The 15,956-nt window shown below is 35.5% G+C and overlaps 1 protein-coding gene across 3 annotated transcripts in view; it reads right to left on the reverse strand.

Moving 5' to 3' along the window:
- The window catches only part of RABGAP1L (RAB GTPase activating protein 1 like), a 689,539-nt gene that overhangs the window by 492,920 nt on the left and 180,663 nt on the right, over positions 1–15,956 (reverse strand). For all 3 annotated transcript variants that reach the window (XM_082612933.1, XM_082612934.1, XM_082612935.1), the window contains exons 12-13: positions 9,126–9,219; positions 1,257–1,407 (exon numbers count right to left, since the gene is read on the reverse strand). In XM_082612933.1, the coding sequence (XP_082469059.1) occupies positions 1,257–1,407; positions 9,126–9,219 (245 nt within the window). The remainder of the gene's footprint in view (positions 1–1,256; positions 1,408–9,125; positions 9,220–15,956) is intronic.

Consider the following 15,956-nt stretch of genomic DNA (forward strand, 5'->3'; position numbering starts at 1 on the left):
TTGCTTGAAGGACAGATTAGTGTGTTTATTTTTTTTAATATCTTGATATGTAACATCCTGTGACAGCAGTCTTTATGAACCACCCATCTATCCTATGAAGATTTAAAACTAGATAGCCTGTAAATCCACTTAATCTAACACAAGCAAGCTGCAAGAAAACTGAGTATTCTAAAAGCGAATATATGAGCGTGAGCACCACTGTTATTCCATTCCAAGGTGTGCAAATCCCTTCTTCCCCCAGGTCACTCCTGAACCACAAGGGACAAGTGGCCATCAGACCCAAGGACCTAGCATGGCACAACAAATATCAGTATAGCTGAATAACATTTTGCATTTGTAACTTAAAAAATGCAAATGGAACTTTAGACATCTCTGCCCCCAACACCAATGGATCATCTTGCACATCCCACTATAGAAAATACTAATCACAAAAAATGGTATAAAGGTTTTTTTAAAAAAAAATGCATGAATTTAGCAGTGACTGAATATACTAGGCACTCAGAAAATATTTGTGAAAGGGAGGGCAGCAAAGAGGTAAGGAAGGGAAGAAGGAATCAGAGGGGCTAAAGAATTTTAAAAGTTGATATAGCCTGAGGAATAAAGTCTTACTTATCAAGAAAATTTATGAATAGAGATTTTCTAAAAAACAAACAAAATGTTACCATTATTTTAAAATCCATGATTTATTAAAGTAGATTAAGAAATTAGGAGGTAAGACCTAAGAAGAGAGCCTAGGATCAAGGATTACTTTTACCTGTGCTCTAAAATCAATTTTTTGGGCATAAGCAAAGGAATTTACATTGGAACCAGAGGCTCCTGACAGGATAAGGATATGGGCAAGTATCCACATCATTTAAGTGTAAGGTTACGTAAGCATAGAAGGCCTTATAATTTCATTTTAAGTTAATTTGACTTTAAAATTATACTAGAGTACAGTTATACTGTGTACAACTGTACATAAATCTCATACAGTAAGAAAGGTTGAGAGTACTTGAAGTATAAGTGTATTCCAACTTAGTAAATAGTTATAAAGTTACTCTAACAAAAAAATGAAAGCCAAGGCATTAAGTGTTCATAGATCACTACAGTGCATTGTTTATCACTGTCCAACAAGTGTTTAGAATAAAAGGCAACTATTCACTGAACAACAATAGAGTTTTTAAAGAAGTTCAAATCATTTATGACTTACTGGAGCTATGAAAACAGGATTTACTTAACATACTGTTGCATGAGAATAATATGAAAAGATCTCCTACCTTTGTGATAAGAAGTCGGTACCTATCCAGCATTGCCTGGTTGTCATGGCAGCCTGCTAATAATTGCCATACCTCTGCCCTCAATGCTTCAGGAACACCACTCTTCACCAGAGTAGATAGCCCTTTTGGTCGCGCACCAAGATTATTGTGCCTGAGAAAACAAGAAAATAAACCATTCATACTCCCTTCACCACTGCTGACCTGCTGTTGTTATGAAAAGTATATTGATGAATTTATATAAAACTGCAAGAGTGGATCAGGAGAAAAATGGCAGGGAGGGGCATGAAATAATAATAGTAGTGTTTAAGTTTAGCAATGTCTTCAACTTTTTTTCTTGATTGCATCTTCTTTATTAGTGGACCATGTTATTCCACCCACAAGGAAAGTTCTTTCTTCTCCTCATTTACTTTTTAATCATCCTATGAGCCTACTCATAATAATGAATGTGTTACCTATATATTTCTAGGCAGCATTCCAAGGCATAAAAAGAGCCATTTGAATCCCCTGAGATGAATGTATGACAAGTTGGCTAATGACATGTGTATGGTAAGGGCTGGGGGCAAGGGATGCTGAAAGTAGATCAGGGGCCTATCACACCTTGACTATATACCTCTACATCCTGACCCAAAGTGCTTCCTAAAGGAAGAACCTAGACCTTTCCTACAAAACATATACAACCTATCCAACTCCCCAGCAACATACACTTATCAGCCTTACCCATTTCCAAGGGTGTTTAGAATTGGAACAATGACAAATACATTGTCATGAAGTCAATGATCACATAGCAGGTATGCTACTACGATAATCTGCCCAACTGAACAAGAAACTGAACTGTAGTTCCCAGTCTATGCCTAGCTTGAACCTGGAGCTATGTTCTATGCCTTTTTGTTCAGACTTTATCTCTACTTTGCTGCTCACCTTTGATCTCTTAGAGCTGATCCTAGTGTAACCATCTGGACTCCAAACCTTAATGATGTACTCTGGTTTGGTCTAACATCCCAGGTTCTGGTTTCAAGTTTTAAGCCTGAAAAGTCATAGAAACCATATGTCTATTTTCTAAAATTGGCCTCCCATCTACTTTACCTCCTTCTCTATCTTTACACTCTTCCAGCTCCAGGCCAGACCTCAGTTTTGGCATGCCCTTCATCTGAAAATATGTTCCATGCTTTCCCCATCCTCTCATAGTCCAGCTATCTTGGAAGAACTGTAATAAGTTCCATAACTCGAAAGTTCAAGTAAACTCATCTCATTAATATCTTTAATAAACCATCAAATTTATGACCATTCTGCTTTCTTTCAGCCTCATAAAGGAAAATGTTTATATTGTTGAGTTAGGGAACCTAAGCTGATAATATTGACAGGCTTGAAGCAAAACAAGTAAAGTAAAGTAAAAAGAGGTAGCGCTTACATGATTTAACATGCTATGACACCATTAAAGAACATAATTATGCTGCTAAGTGAAAAAAGCAGGTTTCAAAATAGTATATATGGTATTATTTAAAATACACATTTTCTCTCTCACACTCTCTCCCTAACACATACTATTTTGAAACCTGCTTTTGACATGCATAGGGAAAGAATATGGAAGAATAAACTCCAAAATATCTATGTAATGGAATTAAGAGAGAAAGTACTCCTTTTATTTTCCTATACTGTTTGAAATATTTACAATGGTCTTGAATGTTTTTATAATAATACACCAAAAGACCGATTTCAGGTCTTTAAATTTCTCTCATGGGCTTCAATTAAAATATAAATTTAGTTAATTTGGAAAAACACCATAGCTAAATATGTTCCATAAAATATGTCAAGTAGATAGAGTATTAATTATTCTTGAGAAGACTTATACCTGAGTAAACTTTATGACACATGGATTTCCTTCCTACTGCCTCTTCTTCACTATCCAACTGAATTTAAGATTAGCAAAAGAATACTGCACCACAAGAGAGCCAGGATCAGTCATAAAAGGATATTTTTTGTAATTTATTATTTGATTCTGATTACACTTTTGAATAGGAAAAATGTATGTGGTTTGAGGGCTAGGAAAGTTTCTGTACTCTTAATTTAAAAAAAAATAAGTTAACTAAAAACAACAGTGTGCAAAGGGCTAAGCTCATTTCCTATGAAATTAAATGCAAAATATGCTGAATTATGAGTCCCATAATGTACAATATCATATAAGAGTTCAAATTAATTAAATATATTACATGTTATACAGAAATCAAGGTCATCACTGTGTATCTACAGCTATTAAAATTCCAATAAATATCTCCTATAAAAGAAACCTTTATTCCACCCCACATCACACTCTAGATATCATACTGTCTCCTACCTTGCACATCAAATTTCTCTAAAGGATCGCTGTGTACTCAATCTCTATTTCTTCCCCTCACACTCATTCCTCAGCTCAACTCAACATGGCTTCTCTCTCCTAGAAACAGTTTTCATTTAAGCAATATGTGACCTCTCTCTATGTCACTAAATTCAAAAGACATTTTTCACTCCTTTCACTGTTGACCACTTTGTTTCCCTTGGCTTCAATAACAAAGCACTCTCTTTCCCTCCCACCCACAAACCCCACTGATGATTGCTTCTCCTCTATTAACCTCTTCTTAAGTGTTCTGAGCTTTTAATCTCTCCAGTTTCCCTCAGTGATCTAATTATCGTCAGTCTCTTGTCTCTGGGCATTGTCATCCATGCCCATGTATTCTGAGCTCCAGAAATCAACATGCTCAAATCTAAACTCATATTCTTTCTCCCTAAACCTCATCATTTTCCAGGGTATCCTACCTCAGTGATTGTCACTACAATCCAACCAAATTAGAAACCTAGGAGTTATGGTTGACATTACTCTCTGTCCCATAATCCATTACTAATCCATCAAGAAGTCTAATGTATTTTATTTTCCCAACCTGTCCAAAATCCATGCACTTCTACTTCCACTGCCACCAACTGTAGTCACTCTACCACCTCTACAATGACCTCCTAACATCCACTCATCCTACTACGATATGCTTCCAATACGGCAGACAAAATGAAGAGGACAAACAGCTTGATTAAGTGTTATGTTGGCTCAAATTACTTTGTATAATGATTTATATAAGATTTTTAATCTGGAATATCTCTTCCTACTCATGCATACACACACCTTAAGGTTAATAGTCAACAGTCCCTAATACACATTTTACCATAATATGATTCAACTCAACCAACATTCAGCTTCTAGCTGACCCTCAGCCATCTGTTTGGCTGGGTATAATAGAAAAGTCTTTTCTCCTCTCTTAAAAACCCAGGCACTATTTATCTTTACAGACTGACATTTAAAAAGAACTATGTCATTCATAACACAACATGATTAACAGCTTTAATTTACTGATTATTCTTGTAATGACACAGTAATTATATTGCATATAGCACCCTAGTACTTAAGAGATATTAGTGGATACTAAGCCAAATGCTACTAGTATACATCTATGACCAGAGAAGACCCAAACAAAAGAACAATCTACAGAAATAATCATTGTTTCAATATTTCTAATAAAAATATAACTATATATGGCCATTGCTTTAATAGTGTACAACATTAACTGCAGCTATCAAGAGACTTGGAAATAGGCTAGTTATGACAGGTGCTGAACTCTGCACTAGAAGCAAGATAGTTATCAAATTATTCAAAAAGTCACACATAAACCAGACATATACTAAACAAGTAGTAATCAGGCAGTTTTTAATGCATGAATATAAACTCCACAAGGGCAGGAATCTCTGTCTTCTTTAGTTATGTATCCCAAGCACCTAGAACAGTGCCTGGCATATAAAAGGTCTTCAATACATTCTAGGTAAATGAATAGATTTATGAAACTAAATTAATATGATCAACTACTAAGGCTAAGCTAAAGAATGCGTTTTTAAAAGCGAACATTCTCATTGATTCTAATAGCATCATAAAGCTGTTTTATATTCATCTAGTTACCTTCAAAGAGGCATCTTTTCTCGAAACTATCTGGGCATGTAAGAACTTTCTCTATTGTTAAAGCTATCCAGAAGAGAATTTCAAAGGGAAGGTATCATTTCTAACAAAAACAGCAGAGAAATCAAGAGATGAGAAGAAAAGCCATTGAATGAAACTGAGTGGTCACTGATGGAATTAGGGCAGATTTGATAGAGGGGAGGTAGAAGTAAGTGGTTAGAAGATATGAGAATGTGAGGGTAGCAACCTGACCCATTTTAAAAGGTTTTCTCAGAAAAGGGAATAGCTAGAACTGAAACTAAAAGATGGAGAACATCAAGTAAAGTTAGGCATTTGTCCTTCCCCCATTAATGATAAGACCTAGATATGTCAACCTAGGTCTTACTTTAAGTTAAACAAGCTACATGAAGAAAAGTTTCAAGAAAAGAGACACATTAAAGGTCACTGGGAAAATCAAGAACACATATTTTATTCTGATTTGTATATGTTTTTGCCGGGTTTTTTCATTAGTCAAAAAAGTGAAACATTATACTGATCTGAAATGGAAGGAAGCTATGGATGTTCATGCTTAGTGATTCAAATCCTTCATGTTTCCCAAATTTAGATTTTTTTCCCCCCTGTCAGTTTGCTGATGCTCAGCTAGGTTGAGAAACCATGGATTAAGAACACATTTTCCCACTGTGGTAATAAGTATAGCTATGAAAAATATAATCAAAGTGCCTATTAAATGCATACTGACTTTCTGAAAGTCTAATAAAAGAGAATGAATAGTTTGAAGATGGTTTTATTTATATATAATAAACTAATACTCAATTTTTACCTCAGAGGTTCACTTCATTTTTTTGGTTAGAAAATCTTCCTGCCACAAAAGCTGACTTACACCTAAGGGTTCAGCATCAGCACTCTGCTTTCTTAAGCTATCCAGAAATAATTCTGCCCCAATTCCTTAAATTCTTTAAATAATTTAATGTATAAGTCATCAGCATTACCACTCTGAATATATTCAGGAAAAAGAAATCTTGCTACCACTTCAGTTTGTTTCCAAGTCCTCCCTTCACAAACATCTCCTCATTTCCTCTCTCCCTGACCCTCTCCCTCTCCTCTCTCAATCCTTGTTTCCTCATTTTTTTAAATTTAGTTCATTCATCAAGACACCTTAACTCCAGTCTTGTACGAAGACCTCCATTACTCAACATTTTACAGTCTGTTTTCCGTTTTCTTTTCCATAGTATCCTTATTTTTTTCTGATAATTTCAAATTAGTATTAAATAGTCTTCCTTTATATCTTTCTAATAGTATATTTCATTATCTGAATTCTGATTGTAACCATAAAAGCTTCACTTAATTTTAATAGAGTGATATAGTTGTTTTATAATAAGTTGAAAATACTTTCAACTATGTTTTATTTAAAAGTTCCTTGAGAACACAGGCTGTCTCCTCATAAAAATCTCCCCAAAGCACAAAATGTAGTGTTTTCCCCAAAAGGTGCTTTACCTAAATAAATCACAAAAATATCTTCATGTAAGTCCCTAAGCTAGTATTCCTAAGACTCACTGAAAAGCTCTAAATCTAAAAAAGATGAATGTTTAAAAAAGATATTCCAAGAGCAATTTAAAATTTTTTTAATTTTTAAAAATTTAAAATCAATTCTGTGTAATAGATATAAACTCTCAAACAGGCAAATTTTATCATTTTCATATGAATTGTCATGACACAACTGTAATAATAAGCCAAATAAAATAAAAATACATACTTGAATGGTAAAAGATCCAGCAAGTTTTATAAAGGTCTAAAAATCAGTTATCTTAGTCATTTAAAATAGTTCCCTCAGATTCTTTCAATGAGTTTCTTGAAGTCCACTACTAAAAATATAATGTAGAAAGATGGTATTTTATTTCTGCAAAAAATGTACACTGAATGATAGCTGAGAAATCCCATCAACTCTATTTCAGAATTCTTTCTCTGTTTGGAACTCCTCTCCATACAAAAGACCCATGAGTTTGGTACAGACCTCATCAATCCATGCAATTACATCCTAACCAGCTTCTCTATTAACAGTTTCTTCCTACTCCAAAATTACCTTTCTAAATAATAAAAAGCATCATAGCAATTTCACCTTTAAAGTATTTGTTGGGGATTTTCTTTATCACATTTATTGTATTTTTTTTTCTACTTTTGTGTTCATTCTAAAATTTCCATTGGGTCCTCAGTGCTAACAGAAGCATTTATCCATTATGTCACAATTATCTGTTTAAATGTCTATATGCCTCTATAAAATGGTAAACTCTTTGTGGGTAGGAATTATCTCCTATTCATCTTTAAATCAGCATACAATTCCTAAGAGAGAATAGATGAATTTTTTAAGTTGGGTAAAAAATCAAGTGATTGTCATTTTATAAAAAAGAGATTTCTTAACCATTTTCTTAACAAAATGGTTAAGAAATGTGAAACAACCTCAGTGTTTCAGTTATTTTGTTAAAACGGTCTGTTATGAGTGTATATTCCCACCCTTCTTGATTATGAACCTCAAAGGTAGGAACTGTGTATTTATCTATGTATCTCCTAGAACCTAAGAGGATGCTGTATATTGAACAAAGTTATAAATCTTGCTTTTTATAAATAAAGATCTCAACTGGCTGTTTAATTAGTCATAAAAGTATTTTGTTTTCCTGTCCACCATACTGCCATTCTCATGATCTCTCTTTAAACTCATACGAGAAGTCTGGGAAGGGTATCAATTTTCCTAGTTTATTCTCTCTTGTACTAAAACTTCTACATGCTCCTATAAAAAGTAATCCAGAAACCTATGTACATTATAGAAATAGCAGCCTGCCAACTGGTTAAAAAGTTCTGGCTCTGGAGCCAGACTGCCTAGATGCAAATCCTGTCATTTACTTGCTGCATGATCACGGGCAAATTATTTATTGACCATGGGATCTTGAGCAAGTTACCCATTTGCTGCCATTACTTGTTGTGTATTTTTATACTAGCTACCTGACATAGCTACGCCTCCATTTTCTCATCTGTAAAATGAAGATAATAATAATCCCTAAGTCAGAGGGTTGTCATGATGATAATTAACTAAGGTATCTAAAGTGCTTAAAACAGCACCCGACATACAGTAAGTCAGCTATTACTTTTGTAGCCATGCCCCACCTTTCCTTCTGCTACAATGAATGTTCTGCGCTTCTAAATACAACTCCTCCACTAGTCAACAAGTCCATCTCTTCTTGCCTATTCATTGACTTCTCTTACAACTGTGTCCTCTTCCTCTGGCATTATCAAATTTTCTCTTCCTACTAGATCATTTCCAACAACATACAATGTACAGGCTATATTGGCCATCTTAATTTTCAGAATAATCTCTCAACCCACATCCACTTCCTAATTATGTCCCTATTTCTTATCCTCTCCTTCTAGCAAAACTTCTCTGAAGACCTATCTATCTATAACTGCTGATTACCTTTCCTCTTAGACATAGTCCAATCAGGCTTTCATTCCTACCTCTCTACAGAGGGGTTCTTGTCCAAGTAACCAGTGACATTCAAATCGCCGGACCCAATGAAATTCCCAGGCTTCCTCTGACTTGACCTATCAACAGTTGATCACTTCCTCCTTCTTGATAGCCTTAATTCACTTGATTTCTACCTTGGTTCTCCTCCTACCCTTGGTTCTCCTCCTCCAAAGGAGCTTTCTTGGACTCCTTTGCACGATCTTTCCTACTCATCTTTCTAACTGCCAAACACTGGAGTGGTTGAGGGCTCAACCCCTAGATGACTATCTATATTGACTGCCTAAGTAATCTCAAGATTAAGATATACAAACACATAGATTTTAATTAATAAAGCAAATTAACATCAATTATGTAAATATAAAATTTTCAATAAAAAAAATTTTACCATCTTCCTAGCAATTCTCCCCAAGAATATAGGATCTTCTCAGGACAATCCTTAGACACATCACCTGTTCCACTCGAGAGTTCATTATCACTCTCTGCAGAAGAAATACAAAACGAACAAACATTATATTACATACTATATTAGATATTAATGTATTTTAAAACAAGAAACATGATTGTGCGTCTAATGAACAATCAAATAATACTTTTGCTTAATTATTATACCCATTGCAAAAATAACAGTATTTCATTAATATGTTTTATCTTTAGTGCCTAAATAAATATTTTCAAATCACAAGTTTTTATGAAAATTCTTGTCTACAGTTTACACAGTATGAAATTGAAAATACCTATAAATAAATATCTTTACCCAAAGAGAGAAAATTTAAAAGCTAATGGTAACATGATTAGAAATTCTTATATAGTGCTTTACTCATCAGTTGAACATTCTCAGATATTAATATTTTATTTAAATTATTTATATTATTTTATTACTATAGTTATTAATATTAATATTTAGTGAGACAAATAAATACTAAAAACAAGTCAGACATATATATCAATATATAACACCAAGAAACATGTATAATATGATACAAACACACAACCAGAAATCTAAAAAAATTTTTTAAGGTTTTTTAAAGATATACTGATAAGTACAAGGTATTTTTGACTAAGGAAAGATGAAACTATTTGGCCTTTTAAAATGACAACTGTATAAAACATCCCAAGATGTAAAGTAATGGTTTCAGAAAGAATAAGATAGGTTGAATTACAGTTTACAATCAGTGGTGAAAATGAGTAATTCTAAGGTCTATAAATCTTTTGAGTGGTAACAGAGTTGGTAGAGAAAGGAGATGTAATGGGCACAATTCACCTACATTATAACAAAGGCTTTGACACAGTACTACCTAAGAAAAGGCTGGAGAAGTATTGTCTGAATGATGAAATAAGCTAGATAAAAATCTGTCTGGCTGATGGCAAGTACTAAGGTTTAATCAATGCTGTTACAGTATAGTAGGGATTGGAATTAAGTGAATCACATTGGGATCTGTGTTAAGAACAGTTTTACTTAGCATGCTACAAATCCCATGATCCAATCATAAACTCATTCATGTATCAGTGTTGAATAAAAATTCAACACCAAAAATTAATGTGATAAATAAAGGTTTATATGGCCAGGTTAAAAAATTTGGTATTCATCCGAAAAGATTTTATCACATATTTAGTAAAATATAAACAAACTATATGCACACGCACAGACAAATGCTTCACCATCTTTAGGATGATACCGGATAAACAAGAATCATGAGGGACATTTTATTCAAAAAGTTAAGTATTGGGACTTCCCTGGTAGTGCAGTGGTTAAGAATCCACCTGACAATGCAGGGGACATGGATTCGAGCCCTGGTCCGGGAAGATTTCACACGCCATGGAGCAACTAAGCCCATGTGCCATAACTACTGAGCCCACGCTCTAGAGCCTGTGAGCCACAACTACTGAGCCCACATGCAACAACTACTGAAGCCCGCACACCTAGAGCCCGTGCTCCGTAACAAGAGAAGCTACTGCAATGAGAAGCCTGCTCACTGCAACAAAAAGTAGCCCCCGCTCACCGCAACTAGAGAAAGCCCGCACGCAGCAACGAAGACCCAATGCAGCCAAAAATAAGTAAATAAATTTATTAAAAAACAAAACAAAACAAAAAAAACTAATGAAAGCCAAAATTTCAAAAAAAGTAAGCATTATTCTGCATGGTGGGATGAAGGTTAAAAGGATATACACTAACATCACTGCTCTAGAAATACCTCACATAAGCAACTCTATGAACTTTGCAACAAGTTCATCATGAAAATAATAGAAATGAGAGATTTTTTAAAAGCTAAAGCACATGAAGTATTACTAAGTACTGGAGGAATAATGTAAACAGAAACAACTGAAGCCTTAATATTAAAATATCCTAATGTGAACTACTACCCCTTATAATCCTTATAATTTTTTAAACTGAACTGAGACACTTCTGAGAGTAATATGAAATGAATAAAGGAAACCTCATTTAAAGTGAAGTCAGGAAGCCATGAAGGGGCAGTTCTCACACATGTATCATTCACCTCAGCTTACAGACCCCAGCAGGAAGAAAGATTTCCTCCTGATCCAGCAAGGACAAGCTGCCTGCCATCTGCAGCCGATGAAGCACCCCCGCAGCCCTCCCCAATTTCCTCCTTTCCTCTATAAAAGCAAGGCCCTCTCATCCGTTCTCCAGATATGCCTATAGCTCACCATTTTTTGCTTGTCCCAAACTGCACGTCTCTGCTATTCCAAAATAAACTTATTTTGCTGGTAAAATAATTGGCTGGTTTTGTTTGTTTAAAATCAGCAGGGAAAAGGGACACTATTAAAAGTTACACTGGAAAACAGTTAGACTATCTCAGGCAAACAGACTGCTGGTCACCCCTCTTATTAATTAGTACCAAGCATAATATAAGTACTTATAAATTGATATTCAGTTAAGCAGGGTCCAAGACGATCTTACTTTATACTCTAATTTGCTACACAGTAAATCATAATACTGCAAGGTGCCAAATTATTTGATGAAGTTGTACATGCTAAACTGGAGACCAAAATCTAAGAACACAATGAAAAGGAAAAAGAAAAAAGGAAACAAACACTGATGGACATCATTAATCTTGATTATGATAAAACTCAAAAAGTACTACTGATATAGAGAATCTTTCAGATTCTTATTATTCTTGCTTGGAAAGGAATCCCTAAGCATGAAACAAAACCAAGATGCTATAAGAAAGAATAAGAAATATAACTACCTATAAATTAAAAATTTCTATGAAGTAAGCTACAATATATATTAAAAAACAAGCAAAAAAATTTTTCCAACATATGACAGGGCTATTTTACCTAATATACCAAGATCTTACTAAGCAATAAAATAAAGAACAATCCAACAGAAAATTGGGCCAACGACATGAACATAGTACAGGTCAAAACATATAAAATACAACTAGCCAATAAAGATATTAAAGAAAGCCCTATCTCAATAATTATTCAACACAAATTAAAACAATGAAACATTCACCAATTAGACTGGCAGACAGTATAAAGAATAATAATACCTAATGTTGATAAAAGTATGGGGAAACAGACAAGAAGGCTGATGTTTAAACAAGCAATGTTTTTTAATTTATTAAGATTCTAAATTAATATATCATTTGATCCAGCAACTCCATTTCTAGAAATTTATTATTCAGAAATACATATGCCAAAAATATATATGTAAGAGGATTTTCATTGCATCACTGCTTATAATAATAAGGAATTGAAAACTATCAGGAATCCATCAATAGGAGTTTTATTAACTAAATTATAGTATATCCATTCAAAAGAATACTATCAGGTAGTTTAAAAGAATTGGTGACTCTTTATATGCTAACATGAAAATCACCTAAAATATATTATTTGGTGATGAAAAGAAACAAAAGAGTAATTTTAAGTATGGTTTTATTTTAGTAAATATTATTACTTATATGATTACAAAGACCTTTAAAAATAGCTGTAAGCATATACACCAAACTATTAACAGCAATTATGTTCCAGCACCTAACAGTATCTTATCACATAGTAGGCACTCAATAAATATTTAGGGAATGCATCTTTCACTTTTAAGTTTTATATTTCTGTAATATTTTTATCTTTTAAAATAAGTACGCATAACTGTAATAAGAATGGGGAAATGATTTTAATCTTTTAATGAACCCTGTTGCTATATGAAACAAAAATCTATTTTATTATTATAAACCCCTACTAATATGTCATGAAACATGAATGATAACAATGCCTCATCTTCCTGACAACCTCCCAAGTTACTGTCCACCACAAGAAGGAAATCAGAACTGTAAGCACCTAGACTAGCAAAGGAGAACCCCAAGGAGAAGGAAAGAAAATGGGCACACTGAAGTAAAACCAGATCCCTGATGAACAATTAAGGCAGAAACAACAGCAAGTCAGGGGCCAAATATTTGGACAAAAATAGGACTTAGCCAAGGAAGATAGGAGTCCCAAGCTTTTAATGACTGTCTGCCTTTTTTATTTATACTCCAGGCACTCTTCTAAGTTTTACAGGCATTAACTCATTTTATCCCTAAACAATCTAACGAGGTAGTCACTACTAGCGTGCCCACTTTAAAGGTGAGGAAACTGTGGCACAGAGAGGTTAAATACTACTGACCATGAGTCATATATTTACTGGCCATCTTGCTAGACAGGAAGAAAGGGGGCTAAAGAAAAGTAAATTTAAGTCTCTACTATATTAGATAAGACAGAGTTTCTAGGGAGGACTAAAGAAATAAACTAAGAAAGAAATAAGAAAGAAAAAAGACACAAAATATGGTGGAAAACATAGTGAGGAGGTTGGCAAGTAAAATGTGACAAAGGAGAGAAGGAACAATGGAATCATGCAGATACATAAAAGGATAACTCTGAAGGTTCTGAAAAAACAACTGCACTCCATTCTACATAGGGAGAAAAAAAAGAGAGATAGTGAGGACAAATGAAATAAGGCTGGGATTCCTATCCTTGGCTAAATCCTACTCCATCAAAATTCAGGTCAGGAGTTACCCTCTGCTGGCCAGGCTAAGTACGCTCCCTCTAGGCACCTTCAATCACAGCACTTACCACATCCTATTATAATTGTCTGTTATCCTCTACATCTTCTCCCATGAGACTCAGTTTCTTGGCAGTGGAGACTAACTTTTATTTCTATATTGCCAGTGCCTAGATTAGTCCTTGGCCATAAGACCGATAAAAGTTTCCTAAGTGGATAATCAGAGGGGAGGTGAAGAAGGAAAATCCATTACAACTAGAAAAAAAAATTAAAAAGTAATGCCTTGAAAATTAGTGACATTTAGTATATGAGCATCTGTGTGCAGACGTGGGTAAATGGGAACCAGGTTCATTCAATCATTCATAACTGGTCCTGGAGCCAAACTGCCTGCATTTGAAACTCAGTTCCACCACTTACTAGCTGTGATCCTGGTCAAATTACTTAACCTCTCTATACTTCAGCAGCCTATTTCTAAAATGAGAATAATAACAGTAACTATCTTATAGAGTAGTTGTAGCAATTAGGCAAGTTACTATATGCAAAACACATATTACAGTGGCTGGCAAAAGGCAAGAGCTATATAAATGTTAGCTATTAAAGCTATCTTGAGATGTAAACCTAGGGTCCACACGCAAACCCCCCAGATGTAAACCCCCCAAAGTGGTAAACCAGACCCAGATGTAAAACTGGGATCTGGAAGTAAACCCTCAGACGTAAACACCCCAAGTCGTAAACATGGAGCCCAGATGTAAACCTGTGGGCTAGATGTAAACCTGAGTGGAAGCCGTAACCTGGGCCTCAGACGTCAGCCGAACCCCCTGATGCTGCACTCAGGAGCAGAGAAGGCGAGCGCCCTGCATGACTCAGACCCAACACCCGGCCCCTCAGGTGACTGCACCTGACTGGGAAGCCCCTGACAGGAGGCCACCCACAGGCGTCTCCGGGATCCGAGGAGAGGAGCCCCCGACAGGATGCCTGGCCCTCAGATGACTCTGTGACAGGACAGCTGACAAAGCCGTGGGGCTGATACAGTCTTGGTGCTCCGGCCAGGTGTCAGATCTGTGCTTCTGAGGTGGGAGAGCCGAGTTCAGGACACTGGTCCACCAGAGACCTCCCAGCTCCACGTAATATCAAATGGCGAAAGCTCTCCCAGAGATTTCCGTCTCAAAGCTATGACCCAGCTCCACTCAATGACCAGCAAGCTCCAGTGCTGGACACCCCATGCCAAACAACCAGCAACAGAGAAACACAACCCCATCCATTAGCAGAGAGGCTGCCTAAAATCATAATAAGGTAACAGAAATCGCAAAACACAACCGGATGCGGTCCTGCCCACCAGAAAGACAAGACCCAGCATCATCCACCAGAACACAGGCACTAGTCCCCTCCACCAAGAAGCCTACACAACCCACTGAACCAACCTTAGCCACTGGGGGCAGGTCCCAAAAACAACGGGACCTACAAACCTGCAGCCTGCGAAAAGGAGACGCCAAACACAGTAAGTTAAGCAAAATAAGAAGACACAGAAACACACAGCAGATGAAGGAGCAAGGTAAAAACCCACCAGACCAAACAAATCAAGAGGAAATAGGCAGTCTACCTGAAAAATAATTCAGAGTAATGATAGTAAAAATGATCCAAAATCTTGGAAATACAATAGAGAAAAAACAAGAAATGTTTAACAACAACTTAGAAGAACTAAAGAGCAAACAAACAATGATGAACAACACAATAAATTGATATTTAAAATTCTCTAGAAGGAATCAAAAGCAGAATAACAGAGGCAGAAGAATGGATAAGTGAACTGGAAGATAAAATAGTAGAAATAACTACTGCAGAACAGAATAAAGAAAAAAGAATGAAAAGAATTGAGGACAGTCTCAGAGACCTCTGGGACAAGATTAAACGCACCAATTTCGAACTATAGGGGTCCCAGAAGAAGAAGAGAAAAAGAAAGGGACTGAGAAATATTTGAAGAGATTATAGTTGAAACTTCCCTAATATGGGAAAGGAAATAGTCAATCAACTCCAGAAAGTGCAGACAGTCCCATATAGGATAAATCCAAGGAGAAACACACCAAGACACCTATTATTCAAACTATCGAAAATTAAATACAAAGAAAAAATACTAAAAGCACCAAGGGAAAAGCAACAAATAATATACAAGGGAATCCCCATAAGGTTAACAGCTGATCTTCCGGCAGAAACTCTGCAAGC

This window comes from Mesoplodon mirus (assembly GCF_964341445.2).
Source record: "Mesoplodon mirus genome assembly, chromosome: 3".
Taxonomy (NCBI): Eukaryota; Metazoa; Chordata; class Mammalia; order Artiodactyla; family Ziphiidae; genus Mesoplodon; species Mesoplodon mirus.